General features: G+C 39.0%; 1 protein-coding gene across 1 annotated transcript in view; it reads right to left on the bottom strand.

Moving 5' to 3' along the window:
- The window catches only part of Tnks (tankyrase), a 157,969-nt gene that overhangs the window by 34,620 nt on the left and 107,263 nt on the right, over positions 1-16,086 (bottom strand). Inside the window, exons 11-14 of the mRNA XM_041673586.1 lie at positions 15,755-15,833; positions 10,069-10,240; positions 6,742-6,821; positions 5,141-5,286 (exon numbers count right to left, since the gene is read on the bottom strand). Coding sequence (XP_041529520.1) covers positions 5,141-5,286; positions 6,742-6,821; positions 10,069-10,240; positions 15,755-15,833 — 477 coding nt within the window. The remainder of the gene's footprint in view (positions 1-5,140; positions 5,287-6,741; positions 6,822-10,068; positions 10,241-15,754; positions 15,834-16,086) is intronic.

The raw sequence follows: 16,086 nt of genomic DNA, 5'->3' as shown, positions 1-16,086 counted from the left end.
TGCACAGTGGGTGTCTTTACCTGCTAAGCCACCTCACCAACTCAAACATTAATAATTAAAAAAATTCCAATATAAAATCTTATATTACAGCAATCATTAGTCTTGAAATACATGTAGATATATACACTCACAGAATAAAATGTAATCACAATACAGTTTTTTGAGTAGTGCTGGGATAAAACCCAGGGTTTCATGCATGCTAGGGTACTCAACCACTGAGCTATACACCTAGCCTTTTCTATTTTAAGATAGATATTCTTGAACTCATTCTATAAACTAAGCAGGCACTGATTTCAAATCCTACTGCCTTAGTCTCCCAAGCAGTTGGGACACTGGGCCTGTTTAACATAATCCTTTCAATTCTTACTTTTATCCTAGCAATGCAAAGCTCTGTACACTACAAAGTATCAGCACAAATACTAACCAATCTTTTTTTATCATCTCTCAGATTTTCTTTGACTTTGATTTTATTAATGAAAATTCTTAGCATACTTATATGATGCATAATATTCAATAATGTAATATGCAATACAAAAAATATACAGGACATCTACTTATTTAGTTGACAAGTTTCACCATTTGTTTTAGTTATTTTTTAACTCATAACGTTTCAGTAATGGTTTCTCTGTACAACTTAAAATGTTGACATACCAAGCAATGAAAACTCAAATTTGATCCCAGTGGTGGTTCATACCTTAATCCCAGAACTTAGGAGGAGAGGCAGAAGATCTATGTGAGTTTGTACTCATCCTAGTCCACACATAGCAATTTTCAGGGGGCCAGACTACAGAGAGAAACCTTCATCTCAAACTCTAACCCTTTCCCCCATAAGAAGAGAATTCACTAAGGGAAATAAAGGCTCTCTATTATAAATTCTACTCAGGTAAGAGAACCTAGCACCCTTGTTTCCTAAGGAAACTTGTAGATGACCACGTTTTCACAGAAACCAGGTGACATTCTCAAAAGTAGCTCGAAAAGACAGACTTTCAAATCAGTGCACTGAAGATCAGTTTTAGTTGATGTAGGACACAGTAAAAACAAGATACCAGTGCCGTTCTAGCTAGAAACCAGTGTCCTCTGAAATGATGGCTTTATTGAAATATGCTGGTACTACAATGAGTCATAGGAGCACACTGGCTGCTCTCCAATGCACTACAGTATTTTGGAACAACTAGTGATGATGTTCTCAAATCATCATGTCTGGTGCATTACTTTAGAAAGATAAACACATAATGGTTGCCTGAAGCCTAAGTCATGCAATTTCACTGATAGCTAGCTCTACGCAGAGCAAGTGCACAGAACATGGCTAGTTTATCTGAGCAGGTGCAAAATTGATGGAGGAAGGTCATTGGCTAATAAAGGAACTGCCTTGGCCCATTTTATTGGTTAGAGGATAGGTGGGAGGAGTAAACAGAACAGAACACTGGGAGGAAGAGGAAGTGAGCTCAGACTCCACAGCTCTGCTCTCTGGAGCAGACGCCTCAGCAGAGACGCCATGCCCTGCTCCCTGGCAGACACACGCGATGAAGGTCCGACCCAGGATGGACATAGGCTAGAATCTTCCCGATAAGCGCACCTTGGGGTGCTACACACAGATGATTAGAAATGGGCTAAATTAATATGTGAGAATTAGCCTAGAAGAGGCTAGAAAGACATGGGCCAAGCAGTGATTAAATGAATACAGTTTGTGTGTTGTTATTTCGGGCATAAGCTAGCCGGGGTGCTGGGAACGCAGCCCCGCCGCCCCCCATATTACTACAATTGGCGCCCAGACGTGTGGACAGCTGAAACCCATTTAAAAAACCGAGAAGGCTTAAAAATAAGGGAGAGAGAGTTTAACACAGATTTTTGCTGTTTGTTGGTGGTGTGCTGTAGAGAGATTTCCTGATTCGGCAACAGTAGCAGAAAAAGCTGTGTCATTTTAAAGCGCAACTTCCTGGGGCTGTGCCTCCATTGCGATCTCTGTCTGGCTCCTGCGGGAGACAGAGCTTTTGAATAGAGCATTTGGAGTAAAGTGCTATGATTTGTTTGATGGCAACTAGACTCGCTGTGTTCTTGGGTCTACTCTGCTTGCTAGAGGCAAGCAAGCGCCTTATCTAAGAGAGGCTTCCTGACTCAGCTTTAGCTGCAAAACCCTGCAGCTCAGTAAGAGTTCCTGCCACGAAACACATAAACGGTGTTGACAAAAAGCTGAACGCATGCTTTTCGGTTTTCAGCCGTAGCAGGAAAAAAGCTGCGCCGTTTAAAGATGCCGGCTTTCTGGGCCATCCTGCCAGGGCAAACTCTGACTGTTTGAGGCAGGAGGGCCGGCTACCAAGAGAGGACTTGAGTGTTGTCTGTTGTAGCTCACTTGCTGGCAGGGACCTTGAAATGCAGTAAACATGGCTACAGCCTGTATATCTGCCATCAGGCTGGAAAGCTAAGAAATGGACTGGATCTAGCTGGCAAAGCCACGCCTTTAATCCTACTGAGATTGCTTGGTAAATTAAAGACGAAGAAAAAGAGAGATATACAGTAAAGAGAGATTCAAAGACAAAGAAAATTTCTAAATGGTTTGAAGTGTGCTAAAAATATATGCAGACTAAAAGTTGAAGTTCTTAAAGTAAAAAACAAAAAAAGGAAGAGAGTTGTTGTGTGTGGTAACACACGCCTTTAATCCCAGTGCCTAGAAGGCAGAGACAAACAGATCTCTGTGAGTTCAAGGTGTAGTAGTGTACACCTTTAATCCCAATGCCTGGGAGGCAGAGACGGGCGGATCTCTGAGAGTTCAAAGACAACCTGGTCTACAGAGTTACTTCAGGTCAAAGATACAGAGAACCTATCTCAAAAAGCAAAAAGTTAAAAGTAAAAATAAACAAAATAGAGGTTAAAACAAAGCTGCACAAAGATGGAAAATACACAGAGAATTTTGATACTGTATGCTATTATGCTCTCTTTGAATTGTTTGAATGCTGAGGAAAAAGCAAAAGCTACTAAAAGATATTTGTTTATAAATGCTTCTGAACTAATCCAACATAGATATTTTGAATTTGGATCTAAGGATATGATACTTTGGAAAGGAGTTTCTTATTTTGTTTTCACAGAGGATGAGACGCTGTTCATTTCTTCTATTCCGATTTGGTATGATGGACCACGCCCTCCTGAAGGGTTGGTGTGAACACCTTCAGAAAATTGCTTCGCTCAACTGCCAACTGAGATGAAACTAGCACACAGGTTATACCATGAAAGACCTAATTAACGACGCCCCCATTCAGCAGGAAGCAGTTTGGAGAGAAATAACTGCGCCCATATTCCCAAATAATGTTTATAAATGTTCTTTTACATTTAAAGGGGGATATGATATAGGTATGAATAATTTGCATTAGTATAGATTTTGCTTTATTGATAGAGACTTAAGGTCAATTTTGTTATATGTATAAGTGTTTCTGATTTTGATTAAGGTATTGTGATTGTGTAGTTCATTTAAATATGTACTGTATAATTAAGAAATATAGGTTGTTAATGGACAATCATCGATAATAGTAAAGCTTGTAGTCATGTTAATTAGATTTTCTAGATATATAGAGATATATTTTAGATAGACATTCTTCATGTCTTTCAAAGATTACAGAATAGGACATTTAATGTTTTAATAACTGAGGACTTTTCATGACATTGAGACACTCTGCTCCTGGCAGCACCAATCTACTTCAAGAGGAAGATAGGCATCGAAGAGGCTCGTTATGGTGTTTGATAGCCATTGGGGCAAGAAACTGCTCTTGTCTGGACGATTGCATAAACTGGACACAGAGAACCCACAGAGAGAGGACTACTGAACTTGCCTAAGGTGAGATGATCTTTTGGGGTTCCTGATTCATGAAAGAGTCTGCGAGACATTCTGCAGGACACAACAGAGAGTGACCGAACTGACTTTGAATTTTCCTGCTTTATGGAAATGTCTGCTGGATACCTTGGGCCTGAAGGCTGAAGATGGATGCCCCAACAGTACAGAGGAACTTTGGGTGACTGTCCAGGCAGCAAGATGTCTCTGTCATTTCTAGAGTTTTAAAAGTTGCTTTTTTCTTGTTTGCTTAGGTAGTATTGTATCTTTCTGGAGTCTTTGATGGAGTTAAGAATAGTTAGTTATAGTTTTCCTTAGTTATGATAAAGATTATTGTAACTTTTACTTGATAACTGTTTTGTTATATGTAATTTTGCTATGTTAAAGTTAAAGCCTTTTTTTTTTTTGTTGAAACCGAAAAAGGGGAAATGATGGAGGAAGGTCATTGGCTAATAAAGGAACTGCCTTGGCCCATTTTATTGGTTAGAGGATAGGTGGGAGGAGTAAACAGAACAGAACACTGGGAGGAAGAGGAAGTGAGCTCAGACTCCACAGCTCTGCTCTCTGGAGCAGACGCCTCAGCAGAGACGCCATGCCCTGCTTCCCTGGCAGACACACGCGATGAAGGTCCGACCCAGGATGGACATAGGCTAGAATCTTCCCGATAAGCGCACCTTGGGGTGCTACACACAGATGATTAGAAATGGGCTAAATTAATATGTGAGAATTAGCCTAGAAGAGGCTAGATAGACATGGGCCAAGCAGTGATTAAATGAATACAGTTTGTGTGTTGTTATTTTGGGCATAAGCTAGCCGGGGTGCTGGGAACGCAGCCCCGCCGCCCCCCATATTACTACACAAAATTAACTCAGACTATGGAAAATCTTCTGGCTAAAATACTCTTCTTACATTTCTAAGCAGCTGCTTGAAAAGTTTTACCTGGTTTGTCAAATAATTCATCTAATATAACCAAGCGATTCACAGTTGGTGTACACAACCAAAGATAAAGCTGGAGAATTACAGGCAAACTGCTCACTTTGCATCTTTAGAAGGTGGGATGAATGACCCTTGTCTTTCTATACTGTGTGCTTGTTTAAATCATGATTTAAGTGAAGCATATATATTGTTTAAGTGGGGAAAGCACCTACAAAACCAAAACACAATATTTCAAAAAGGAGTATCTGTCATTTGTAAATTTTCTTGTTCTAAAGAAAGCAGTTATGTTCTGTAGGTAAAAAATATGTAATTTTATGCTAACAATATATAAATAGATTAAGTATGAGGAAAATGAAGCCCAAAGACCTGGATTTGAACACATACCCTTTGTCTTTGGCATGGACATCAGCTCCATGGTGTAGAAGGTACTCCACAACAGACACGCGGTTATAGCCTGCAGCAAAGTGTAGGGGTGTAGAATGCCGGCCCTCCAGATCTCTGCAATTCACATTCTGTGGGCTGCAGAGTTGCTTTTGTGATGTACACAGACACAAAGACAGAAACAACACCATTAACAATCATTCACAGATTTTTCTCTAAAATTGTGTAGCATTTAGATCACTATTACCAAATATTCTCAGGATGAGGCAATTAAAACGTTAAAAATCAGCACCATAGCCAGACATAGTGAAGCACACCTAAAATCCTAGAGCTGGGGAGGATGAGGTGGGAGGATCTTTAATTTGGGAGGTCCAAATTAAATCTGGGTTACACAGTGAGTTTGAGGACAGTCTGGGCTGCATACTGTTTCAAAATGCTCCAAAGGAGAATCCCCACTCCGTTTGTCAGTACAGTGACCACAGACACTCTCAGTAGATAGATAGATAGATATATAGGTAGATAGATATAGATATATAAATAGAGGAATTTAGTCTTTGTCAGCATGCCTTAGACCAATCCAACAGAAACCCCCAAGGGCAGCAAATGGAGCCTCCCGCCTCTTCTGTGTCAATCTCATCACACATGAATTTTTACAGTACACCTAGCTGTTCTTTGCTCATATCAACTTGACCACAAGGAACTAGAGAAACTAAGTCTCCTTGAATGTGGGTCAAGAGAAACTTGCTTTTTAGAACCTACAAGCTCTTGATTCTATTCTTTTCTGGCTGAATGCCATAGAAACTGTATATCCTGTTTTTCAAATTTTAACACACTTTATACAGTGAACAACCTTTTCCTTCCCTTCTCCCTCTAATTCTCTCTCTCTTCCCTTCCCCCCAGGAGGTGGTGGTGAGGAAAGAAGAGGTAGAATATCACTCATATAGTGCAGACTATCCCAGAACTCACGACAATGCTTATGCCTCAGCTTTCCAAGGGGGTGAGAGGCATGAGCTACCACACCCAGTTAGCTTCTAATTTCTTAGTCTTTTCAGAAAGAAATACACCAGATTGAATTTTCAATTTGTATGTATTCTTTGGACATTTATATTCCACTATCAAAATTAAATTTTCCTTTATTGTGAATGTATCGTTTAGAAACTTGAAAGCACATACTGCCGACCTGCATACAAACAGATAAATTTAAAATTTATATTCCAGGCCAGCAAAATGGCTCATGGGTAAAGGCACTTGCCACTAAACCAGACAGCTTGAATTTATTTCCCAGGTTCCCCATGGTGGAAAAAGAAAACTAACTCTAGAAAGTTGTCCCTTCCAAACATGTACCACTGCACATGTGCACACATGCACACAGAAATTCTAATTTTATTACATCTGATGTAATAAAATTGTATGCATGCATATCTTATTTTTTATGGTTTAGGTGCTACAAGGCACAAAGTGGGAAAATCTTAGTGGCAGAGAACTCTCCTGTCTAGATATACCATCAATTGTTTTTATTTTTTTAAAGTTTGTTTTGAGTAGTAAATGCATACAAATGAAATGGGTAGAAGATTCCAACAGTAAGAGTAAAGGCACTAGTTTACCTTCACAGTTTCTAAGTCCCCAGCTTTTGAGGCCTCCAGGAGTCGATAGTCCACATCAGAAGTGCGGATAGGAGTACTCTCTGTATCCAAGAAAGAAAAGATTAGGTTGGCTTTTGGGTTACTATAGGAAGTTATGGAAGGAGATTGTTTGGTGAGGGAAGAGAGATTAAGAATGGCTATATCTGTGATGGTTACTTCCCCAACTTACTCAGATAATTTACACCTTACTGACATCCAGTTTAAATAATTCTAGCACTGGGGAGCACTTTGATGCTCCACTATTCAGCCATCAAATGTTCTGGTTAAAGACTGTTTCAAAGGGGAGCAGGCAAAGCTGGAGCAAGAGATCAAAAACATCTCCAGACTTTCCAATGCCTGGATAACTGGGAGATGATAACAATGCTAAACAGAACATACTGAGTTTGATTATTACATTTAGATACAAGTCAGATATTTTGATTTATCAAATATAAATATAACAAAAATTTATTCAACACTGGTCTTTAAAAAATTCAATATGCTCATGTTAAATGTGGTTTTCAGAATGTATAAACATCAATACAAAAGAAGTGTGTGGCAGGAAATCTGACCACAGGCCTGGGCTCTATGTGAACTTTGGAGGATACTTCAGATTTTTGATATTTTTATTTATTAGTGTCCAGGATACCGTGCCATAACACATATGGAAGCCAGAGATCAGGAGTCAGGTTTCTCCATCCATCGGGTTGTCAGGCTTGCTCAGCAAGCACCTATAACCACTGAGCCCTCTAGCCAGCATATTACCTTAGTTTTTGCATTTCAAGTGTGAGAGGTGCTTGTCCTCAAAGTTCTTTCCAGTTTAAGATTACGTTATGTCATGATCAGAAATACTGAGTTCACAGGCCAAGTGGGAGGATCAAGTGATGCTACAAAAGGCTTCAGAGTTTAGAAGAAACACTTTAGTTTTCCTACAGTGCTTTGTTCGGCAGAGTGACTTTTATAGATAAGTTAAAGAATTCTTCCATAGAAGATAAACTATTTGATCATATTAATAATACTTAGATAAAATACTAAGATTAAAGCAGATAAAATACCAAGACTAAAGAGGAAAAAAGAATATCTCAGACAATGAAGTACATTTTAAAATTATTTCTCCTTAAAGAATGTGTTATATTGCACTAGTTAGTCTGTGGAGGTGCTAAGGACTAGAACCAGATCCTTGATCTTATTTATATTTCCCTTTTATAAATGCAACTCAAAAAATATTTGCCACGTTGATTTTGGTCAACTTCATACTAGAATCATTGTGTCAAACCTAATTCTTTTGGCTGCCTGTATTCGCCTCCTTTCTGGTCCCCCATCTCCATCCTCACAGTGCATGTGCGCTACACTTACAGGTGAGTGAGGCTGTCCTGCATCTCTATGAGAGTGATTCCAGCAAAAACTCAGCAAAGCATCCTTTGTGTCCTTAGGTTACTCATCTCAGCATGCTGATGGGGATGACTAGGAAAGAGTCATTTTCTAGTCAAGCAAAATATCTTGTGCACCAGCTAGAATGCTTCTAAGAACTATGGAAAGGTCAAAGAGTAAACGTTAAACATGCTGACTTATAATGACAGCAGCTGGGCAGCTCTGCATCTGCACAAATCTAAAAAAACTAAGTTTAGAACAGACTTGTTTCGGGGCTTGGAAGGCAAATCCCAGCTCCCGAAAAAGTAGGTGAAGCATGAATATTACAGATAGAAGCCTGTCTAGGTTACAGAGTGAGTTCAAGACCAGCACTGGCAACTTAGACTGTGTCTCGAGGTTAAAAAGGAAAAAGAGATCTGGGAATGTAGAAATACTAGTATAAAAAAACCCTCAAACAAAACACAAAGAAAACTCAACATTTCTCCATGGTTTTAAAAGGCCCTACTTTAGACAGTTCTATTTTGCATTATCTTTCTAGATCAATAATGAATATGGCGAACTGAGTCCTACCTACCATTTCCTAAGTTGAGCATTTAATTAACTATATGTATCACAAATCAATTTTAGAGTAGAATTATAATAGTAATTGAAACTTTATAATTATGATTCCATATTCAATTTCATTTGCCCCAGAAATCACATATTTGAAATGCATTTGCTTTGAAGGCATTTTGAAGGCATTATATGGATCCAATTTGCTGGATTTATTTGATGTTTCATCCCCATTTTGTTAACCATTGTTAAAATTTATGTACAACATTGTGAGAAATTGATGTAGTAACTATATGTTTGTTAATTTATAGTTATAACTCACAGAAAGAAAAATTCAGTAGTGACTGATTCCCAGTAAAAAGCACAAAAAAATATTTCATGAAAATCCTAATTTATAAAATGATTACAAGTTCTTGAACGATGTATTTCCTGGTGGGGGGTAATTATCTTTCTGCAGTGGAGAGCCTGCTGCTCTGTATAAGGCAGGCGTTTAATACTCGAGACTAAACTCCGTCCATATTCCAGGTGAAGACTGGGGAAAGCTCAATGAGTGAAGAAGACGAGTAACTAGATCGAATCTATAGCGTCTAGTTCCTAAGTTTTCAGTAGGCTGTTACTTCTAATTCTGGGAGTTAGGAAGCCAGTGCCTGCCTTCCTATCAGTTTTATGCACAATCTCTGTCAGCAAATCTACAGACTGAAGCAGAGTAAACTGCAGAGGGAGGAAGAGGAAGGCTGTAGAATTACTTCTTGAGGTTGCTTCCCACATGCAGCATTCACACATCTATCACCACCACTATGTACTTGAGATTCTGTGCTTCTCTACTGGGCTGCAATTCTTAGGAGCCCTTGAAAACATCTGTGGGTCAGTTCTGGTCTTCGAGCCGTGTCCTGTCCAAGTTGTTAGGTAAGAACTGGAAGGCTGTCTGCGGCTTACTAGCATTTTCCTCCTCATATGAGGATCTTTCAAGATAGATGCTTAGGAAGTTTTAATGTAGATTTTTAAGTATAGTTAGATCATGTAACATGTATTGATAATCTTAAGAATTTTGTTTCTGGATAGAGACATCCAGGTACCTGCTATACAGGGCGGGCCCAATGCCTACAGAGCTTGAGTGTACTGCTTATAGGCACCAGAGGGGCCAGGCTTTTGACCACCAGTCTACAGCTGTCTCTATGTTTCTCTTTGTCTACAGTAGACGGAACCCAAGCAAAGGCCAGTGAGTGAGAAAGAAGAATAACTATATTGAATTCATTCGCATCTGGTTCCTGAGTTTTCAGTAGGCTGCTACGTCTAATGTTGAGAGTTAGGACGGGGAGATGTGAGAAGCAAGCACTCAGGTCAGGTTCCCAGCCTGGGAGTGAGGGAATGGGAAGTGGAACTCACCACTCAGAATCTGCTGCACTGCTTCATTCCCCATCTGTGCTGCTGTAAAGCCTTGCAGGGAGATGATGGAAGGGTCAGAGCCGTAACTTAGCAGGAGGCGGCAGGTCTGCAGATGGCCTGCTAAGGCAGCTCTATGCAAAGCAGTCTGTCCAAGACTGTCTAGTGCATTCATCTGAAAGAGCATTGGTGGCCATGTGAAATCAGGTATTCTTTCACACTAGCAAATCCACTCTTGCAAGAAAAGCCAACTTTGAAACTTTTTAGTAAAATGGCATTAACTTTTGCTTACCAGTGCTACAGAAATAGCTTCATCTTTGTGGCCTGAGTGTCTATGGAAAAAAATAAAATCACAACCCCCCCCCCCCTTGACTTCCCTGACAGCTTCCTGCCACACTCCACTCAGAAGAAAGAATGGGAGGTCTTGGAGGGCAGGGACTCTCATCTGGTATTCACTGCTAGCCACACTGTGGACACCCAACAAATGTCTCAGAGTGAACAGTCTGCTCACATGCAGAGTATCAAGATAGCACAATGTAACTAGTAATGCAGTTCATTACATTTCTTTCTCATTTAGGAATGCCTTTTATTCTGGTTGGGGTCCCTAATTACAAGTGTTTTCCAAATTCAAAATCTTTTGTGTTTGAGGGTACCTGTACATAAATTATGAGGTATCTTGGAAACAGAACCCATATCCCATATCTAAACACAAACTTAATTTGATGCTCATCCTGCAACAGATACCTTAATTATATATACATTTGACTGGAAATTGCCTTGAGGATTCAATGCTCCATTTTCAAACCTTGAAGAGTGTATATGAGAAACAGTAACTTAATTATGTTAAATAAATGTTCAGCTTTTGGGTTATGTTCATAATTTGGTCAAATTTAACTAGTCTAGTATTTTAGAATGTTCCAGGAAACGCCTGTTACTCCAGTCAGATAAACTGTACAGCTGCTCTCAGAAACCCCTTCTCCATGTCCTCCCTCATCTCGAGGCCTCAGCGAATAACCCCTTTCTGGATACCTATGCTGACTCAGCACTTACAAATTACACCATTTGGAATCATTTTTTCGACTTCAGTTAATGCTGTTAAAAATATTGACTGTCTTCTTGAATGATTTTAATAAGGGAATAACAGTAAAATCTCAGATTTATGCTAGTTGTTCAAAACATTTTTACACCTCCCACAGCAGTAAGGTTAGGGTTTAAGAGACTCTGTTTCCAGTCCTTTATCATTACTGGTAAAGCTGCGGCACTTGTTCAGAAAAAGGTTCACTTAAACTCTTAATGGTCTTCAGAAAATGATATCATAATTTAATTCTATCACATTTTCCAGCAGGAAAAACCGACCTTGTACATAATAACAGTGAAACACTGTCATATTTACTTCTTAATGGGAACACAAGATGCCAAACTAGAGTTTTTGTATGAATGTTACTTCATTATGGAAGAATACACCCCAAACTGCAAACACCCTAATTATTCACACTTTTCTGGAAATTAGATGAGACATACACAATTATGCAGCTGTAAAGATGAATGGAAACAATGAATTCCAATTTAGCTTGTTAAATCATGTAAATGTGGTTGGAGAGTTATTCTTGTGAAATACAGATCTTACCAAGTTAAGATCTTAATGTCTCCAGTCCTTCAAATAAAGCTGAATCCTCAGCAAACAAATGTTATGGGCAAGAGAGAGTATTCCATGGTTTTCTGAAAACCTAGGATTTCACCTGTACTGCTCAGGCAGATCAACAAAACACAAAGAATGCACTGTACCTTCTGTAAAAAATGGTGAAATGGAGTGATATGGAAAATAACTCATTCACATTCCCATTGCTCACTTACTCTGGGGGAACTTCATGTCTTAAGGAATAAAAATTTATGTATCAATGGTTCTCAGAATAATTTGTAAGGGAATTTTTAAGATTTAGTTTAAAAAGTTTCATTTGATAAGGACTGATAGATAACACTCAAAACTGACAAGCTGGTCATATATTGAAATTTTATGTTCTACTTTCTATCCACACGAGATATTCACTTATTCCTTTAAGTGATTCTTGTTTTTCTGATACCTTAGAAATTAGCAGTTGGAGACCAAGTCCTAAGCCTTGACTTTCTCAACAAACATTTAACATTCAATGCTAAGATTATTTTTATGTCTATTAAAGTATAGAGTTGCATTCAAGAAGGAAAATGCTTCATTTAATGTCACATACTCAACTGTATTAACAATTGTTAAAATTTTCTTACTTAGAGGCTGTGATGGTCAATTTTGATTGTGAACGTGACTGGACTAAGGAAGTGGCTAAGTAGTAATTAGTAAAGGAAATTGTGTGTGTGTCTATCTGTGAATGCTTTTCTACAGATGACTAGATTCTAACGGTTTCAGTTTAAATGAATGTGTTAATCGGGTGACAGATTCCGAATCTGGGGGCTAACAGATGGGACTGCAGAAAGCCCTAGTTTGATGGAGGAGCAGTCACGAGGGCTGTGTCCTCTGGGCTTATATCTTGCTCCACTCTGCCGTCTGTGTGGTATCACCGGTGCGGCTATTCCAGCACTCTCCTGCCGCGGTGGACTGAACCTCTGAACCACGAGTGAAACACACTTTTCCTCCCTTACCGTTTCTGTCAGGTACTGGATCATAGGAACATGCTCAGAAAGTGCTACTGGAATCAGATGGAAACCATGGGTCATTTAAAAACCAATGGGAACCACAGAAAGAATATACTAAGCAAGGAAAACATGGCCCAGCAGCAGCCAAGACAATTTTTACTAATACATGAAAGACTGAATGCACCAACCCTTTGTGTGTGGGATTAACATCCTGCCTTGGGGTCCTGGAATGAGTAACAGGGAGTTGACATAGATTCTTCCTTCTTTCTCACTACACCCGCCTCCCCCCCGCTGGTTTGTGTGGAGCTTACTATGCAAACCAGGTTGGAATCAAACTCACCAGAGATCTACCTGCCTCTAGATCCTGAATGCCAGGTCTAAAGGCATCTGTCACTACAGCTAGTATGATATGGGATTTGAGATCTATTGACAACAACTTGCATTGTCTTTGTCCTTAAAGGAACTAATAACAACTTACTTGCTGCAGTGGAAGACCAGAAAGGATACACTACTCTAGAAGTCATTCTGCATCACTGGCAGAATGTTTTCTTTCTTTCCTTTCTCTCTCTCTTTCTTTCTTTCTTTCTTTTTCTTTTCTTTCTCTCTTTCCACTACAGCAAGCCAACAAGGTAGTTTTTTTTTTAAAGATTTATTTATACTTATTATGTATACAGTGTCTGTCTGCATCTACATCTGCAGGTCAGAAGAGGGCACCAGATCTCATTACAGATGGTTGTGAGCCATCTGGGAACTGAACTCAGGACCTCTGGAAGAACAACCAGTGCTCTTAACCGCTGAGCCATCTCTCCAGCCCCTGGCAGAATGTTGTCAATCAGAGAAGTCCACTGCTGAACTTAGATGCTGACAATGAAAATGCATTATACACATGAATGGCTAAGTTAGGACTGAGAACCTTAGACCTACACAATGTCAATGAGAAAGACTTTAAAATAACGTTATTTTTCATATGCTTTTCTGAAATAAAATGCCTTATTGATGATAACAAATAAATAATATCTTAAAAAATTAAGAACATTATTCATAGTTTGTATGAGTATTATAAATGTCATAAAATACTTATAAACTCAGACCAGCACAAAAATAATGCTTACAAGTATAAGAGAAAGCCCACTTAGATTATTGATATTTCTGCTTGACATAACATATTTATATAACAATGCCAAAATCTGTACAACTCTTCTCTCTGATTCTAATTCATCTTGATTTTAATTAAAAAACCCACTAAATTTCCGTTTAAAGCAAATTTTTGGATCATAAGTACTGTAAATGAAAACATTTAATATACATAATCTTATTTGTAAAAGTATACTCAAGTAGTGCAATACTAAAACACCTAAACAGATCTGAGGCTGACAGAATGCAAGGGGAAAAGCAAAAGGCAGAAAAGATTAATTAAAATGGAAAGAAGCCTTTCCTTACTATGATGTAAAATATCATTTAGCTCTAGTAAGAGTATTTTAATTGTTTTTAAAGCCTATTTTTAATTGCGTGTATGATATGTGTCTCTGTGTGGGAATGTACACATCAGTGAAGGTACCATGGAGGTCAGGAGGTCAAGCTACCAAGGTACCTAGAGCTAGATGTATAGGCAGCTGCAAGTTGCTCAACATGGGGCTACGGATGGAACTCAGATCCTCTACAAAAGATGAGCCATCTCTCTAGCATCCAAATCCTTCCATTTTACAAAGAATTATGATGTAAGGACTGAGAGTCTGGTCACTGCTTAGTTGTGATACTTGGTTTCATCTGCTATTATTAGTGGAAGAGATTTCACACACATGTGGAGCCCATTTAAGAAACATATTATTAACTATGTTTACTAAATGGTATTGTTTTTACTTGTAATGCTATTATTAATTACACTAAAGTTTTCACTGAAAAATATGACAGTCAAATTTCGTCTTTCCTTATGCTCTTGCAAAACCCACCTAAACACAAAGCAGGAAACATTTATAAATACGTTAGAAGATTGTGTTTTAATATTTTTTAATTATAAAGTTATGATAGGTGGATATGCTGGTTAGTTTTTTTAGGGGTGGGTCAAGTTAAAAGTTAGAGTCGTCTGGGAAGAAAGACCTTCAGTTAAGACTGGCCTGTGGGCAAGTTTGTGGGGCATTTTCTTGACTAATAATTTTTTTTTTTTTTAAGAGGGCCCAGGCCATTGTGCATGGTACCACCTGGGGCAAGTAGTTCTGAGCTGTATAAAAGTGTAAGCTGAGCAAGGCACTACAAAAACAAAAGAAAACAAACAAACAAACAAATCAATTCAACCCAACCCAAATAATGTAATTTCTATGTTTTAAAAAGTGTCTTAAAAAGTGTCTATTTTACTTATGTGTATATCTGTGTGGATATATGCCACCTGTATGTAGGTCCCCACAGAGGATGCTGGATGGGTGGCTGTGAACAGCCTGATGAAGATGCTGGGAACTGAACTCGGGTCTTTTTCATGGTTTTGATATTAAGTGCCCCCCATCAAGGCTCGTGTCAGGGGTGTGGTTCCCAGACAATGGCACTATTCTGAAAGGTTTGAGAAGATGGGATGTGATTGGATGACATAGATACCGGGGATGGATCGTTTAAGATATCTTACTCCTGGTCCTGTCCTATCTTGCTTTCTGCCTTCAACAAAGTGACCACCATGCCTCTGTCATATGCTTCCACCACCATGGCTTTCTGCCCAAGTGCACAGGGCCAACGGACCACTAGAACTAACCCTTCTAAGATCATGAGCAAAATCATTTTTGAGTTGTTTCTGCCAGGTGTCTAATCATGGGGATGAGGAAAGGAACTAATACAAATGGAAAGCTGAATGTATTTCAAAATACAGCAGTCAAGCCAGCTGCCTATTGCTTTCCAGACTAGGAAGAAAGGACAAAGAAACAATTTCTTAGTTTAAAAAAAAATTAAATCAACTTCATTGAACAACCTGTGACTTTAAAGCTAAAACCCAGAAACTGTCTTTTCTGAAGAGGAGCAATTTCTTGGGGATTCAAGTATTGAGAGCAGAATAGCTTCCTGCCTCAAGCTGAGCTGGGCGTACCTTTGCTCCGTGCTTATGCAGAACTTCCATGACGTCATTATGAGCTCTTTCAGCTGCGACATGCAAAGGGGTCATGAAACTATGGAAAGGAGAAAAAGCAAAGACAATTTTTTTGTTTTTTTTTTTAAGATTTCATTTATTTATTATGTATACAACATTCTGCCTCCATGTATGCCCGCACGCCAGAAGAGGGCGCCAGATCTCATTGCAGATGGTTGTGAGCCTCCATGTGGTTGCTGGGAATTGAACTCAGGACCTCTGGAAGAGCAGCCAGTGCTCTTAACCACTGAGCCACCTCTCCAGCCCCGCAAAGAGAATTTTGTAACTTTTTC

Source organism: Microtus oregoni, unplaced genomic scaffold, assembly GCF_018167655.1.
Source record: "Microtus oregoni isolate MIOR12 unplaced genomic scaffold, Mior012 000024F_ref0000369, whole genome shotgun sequence".
Lineage (NCBI taxonomy): Eukaryota > Metazoa > Chordata > Mammalia > Rodentia > Cricetidae > Microtus > Microtus oregoni.
The sequence above is the reverse complement of the archived record's forward strand: the minus strand, read 5'-3'. Positions and strand labels throughout refer to the sequence as shown.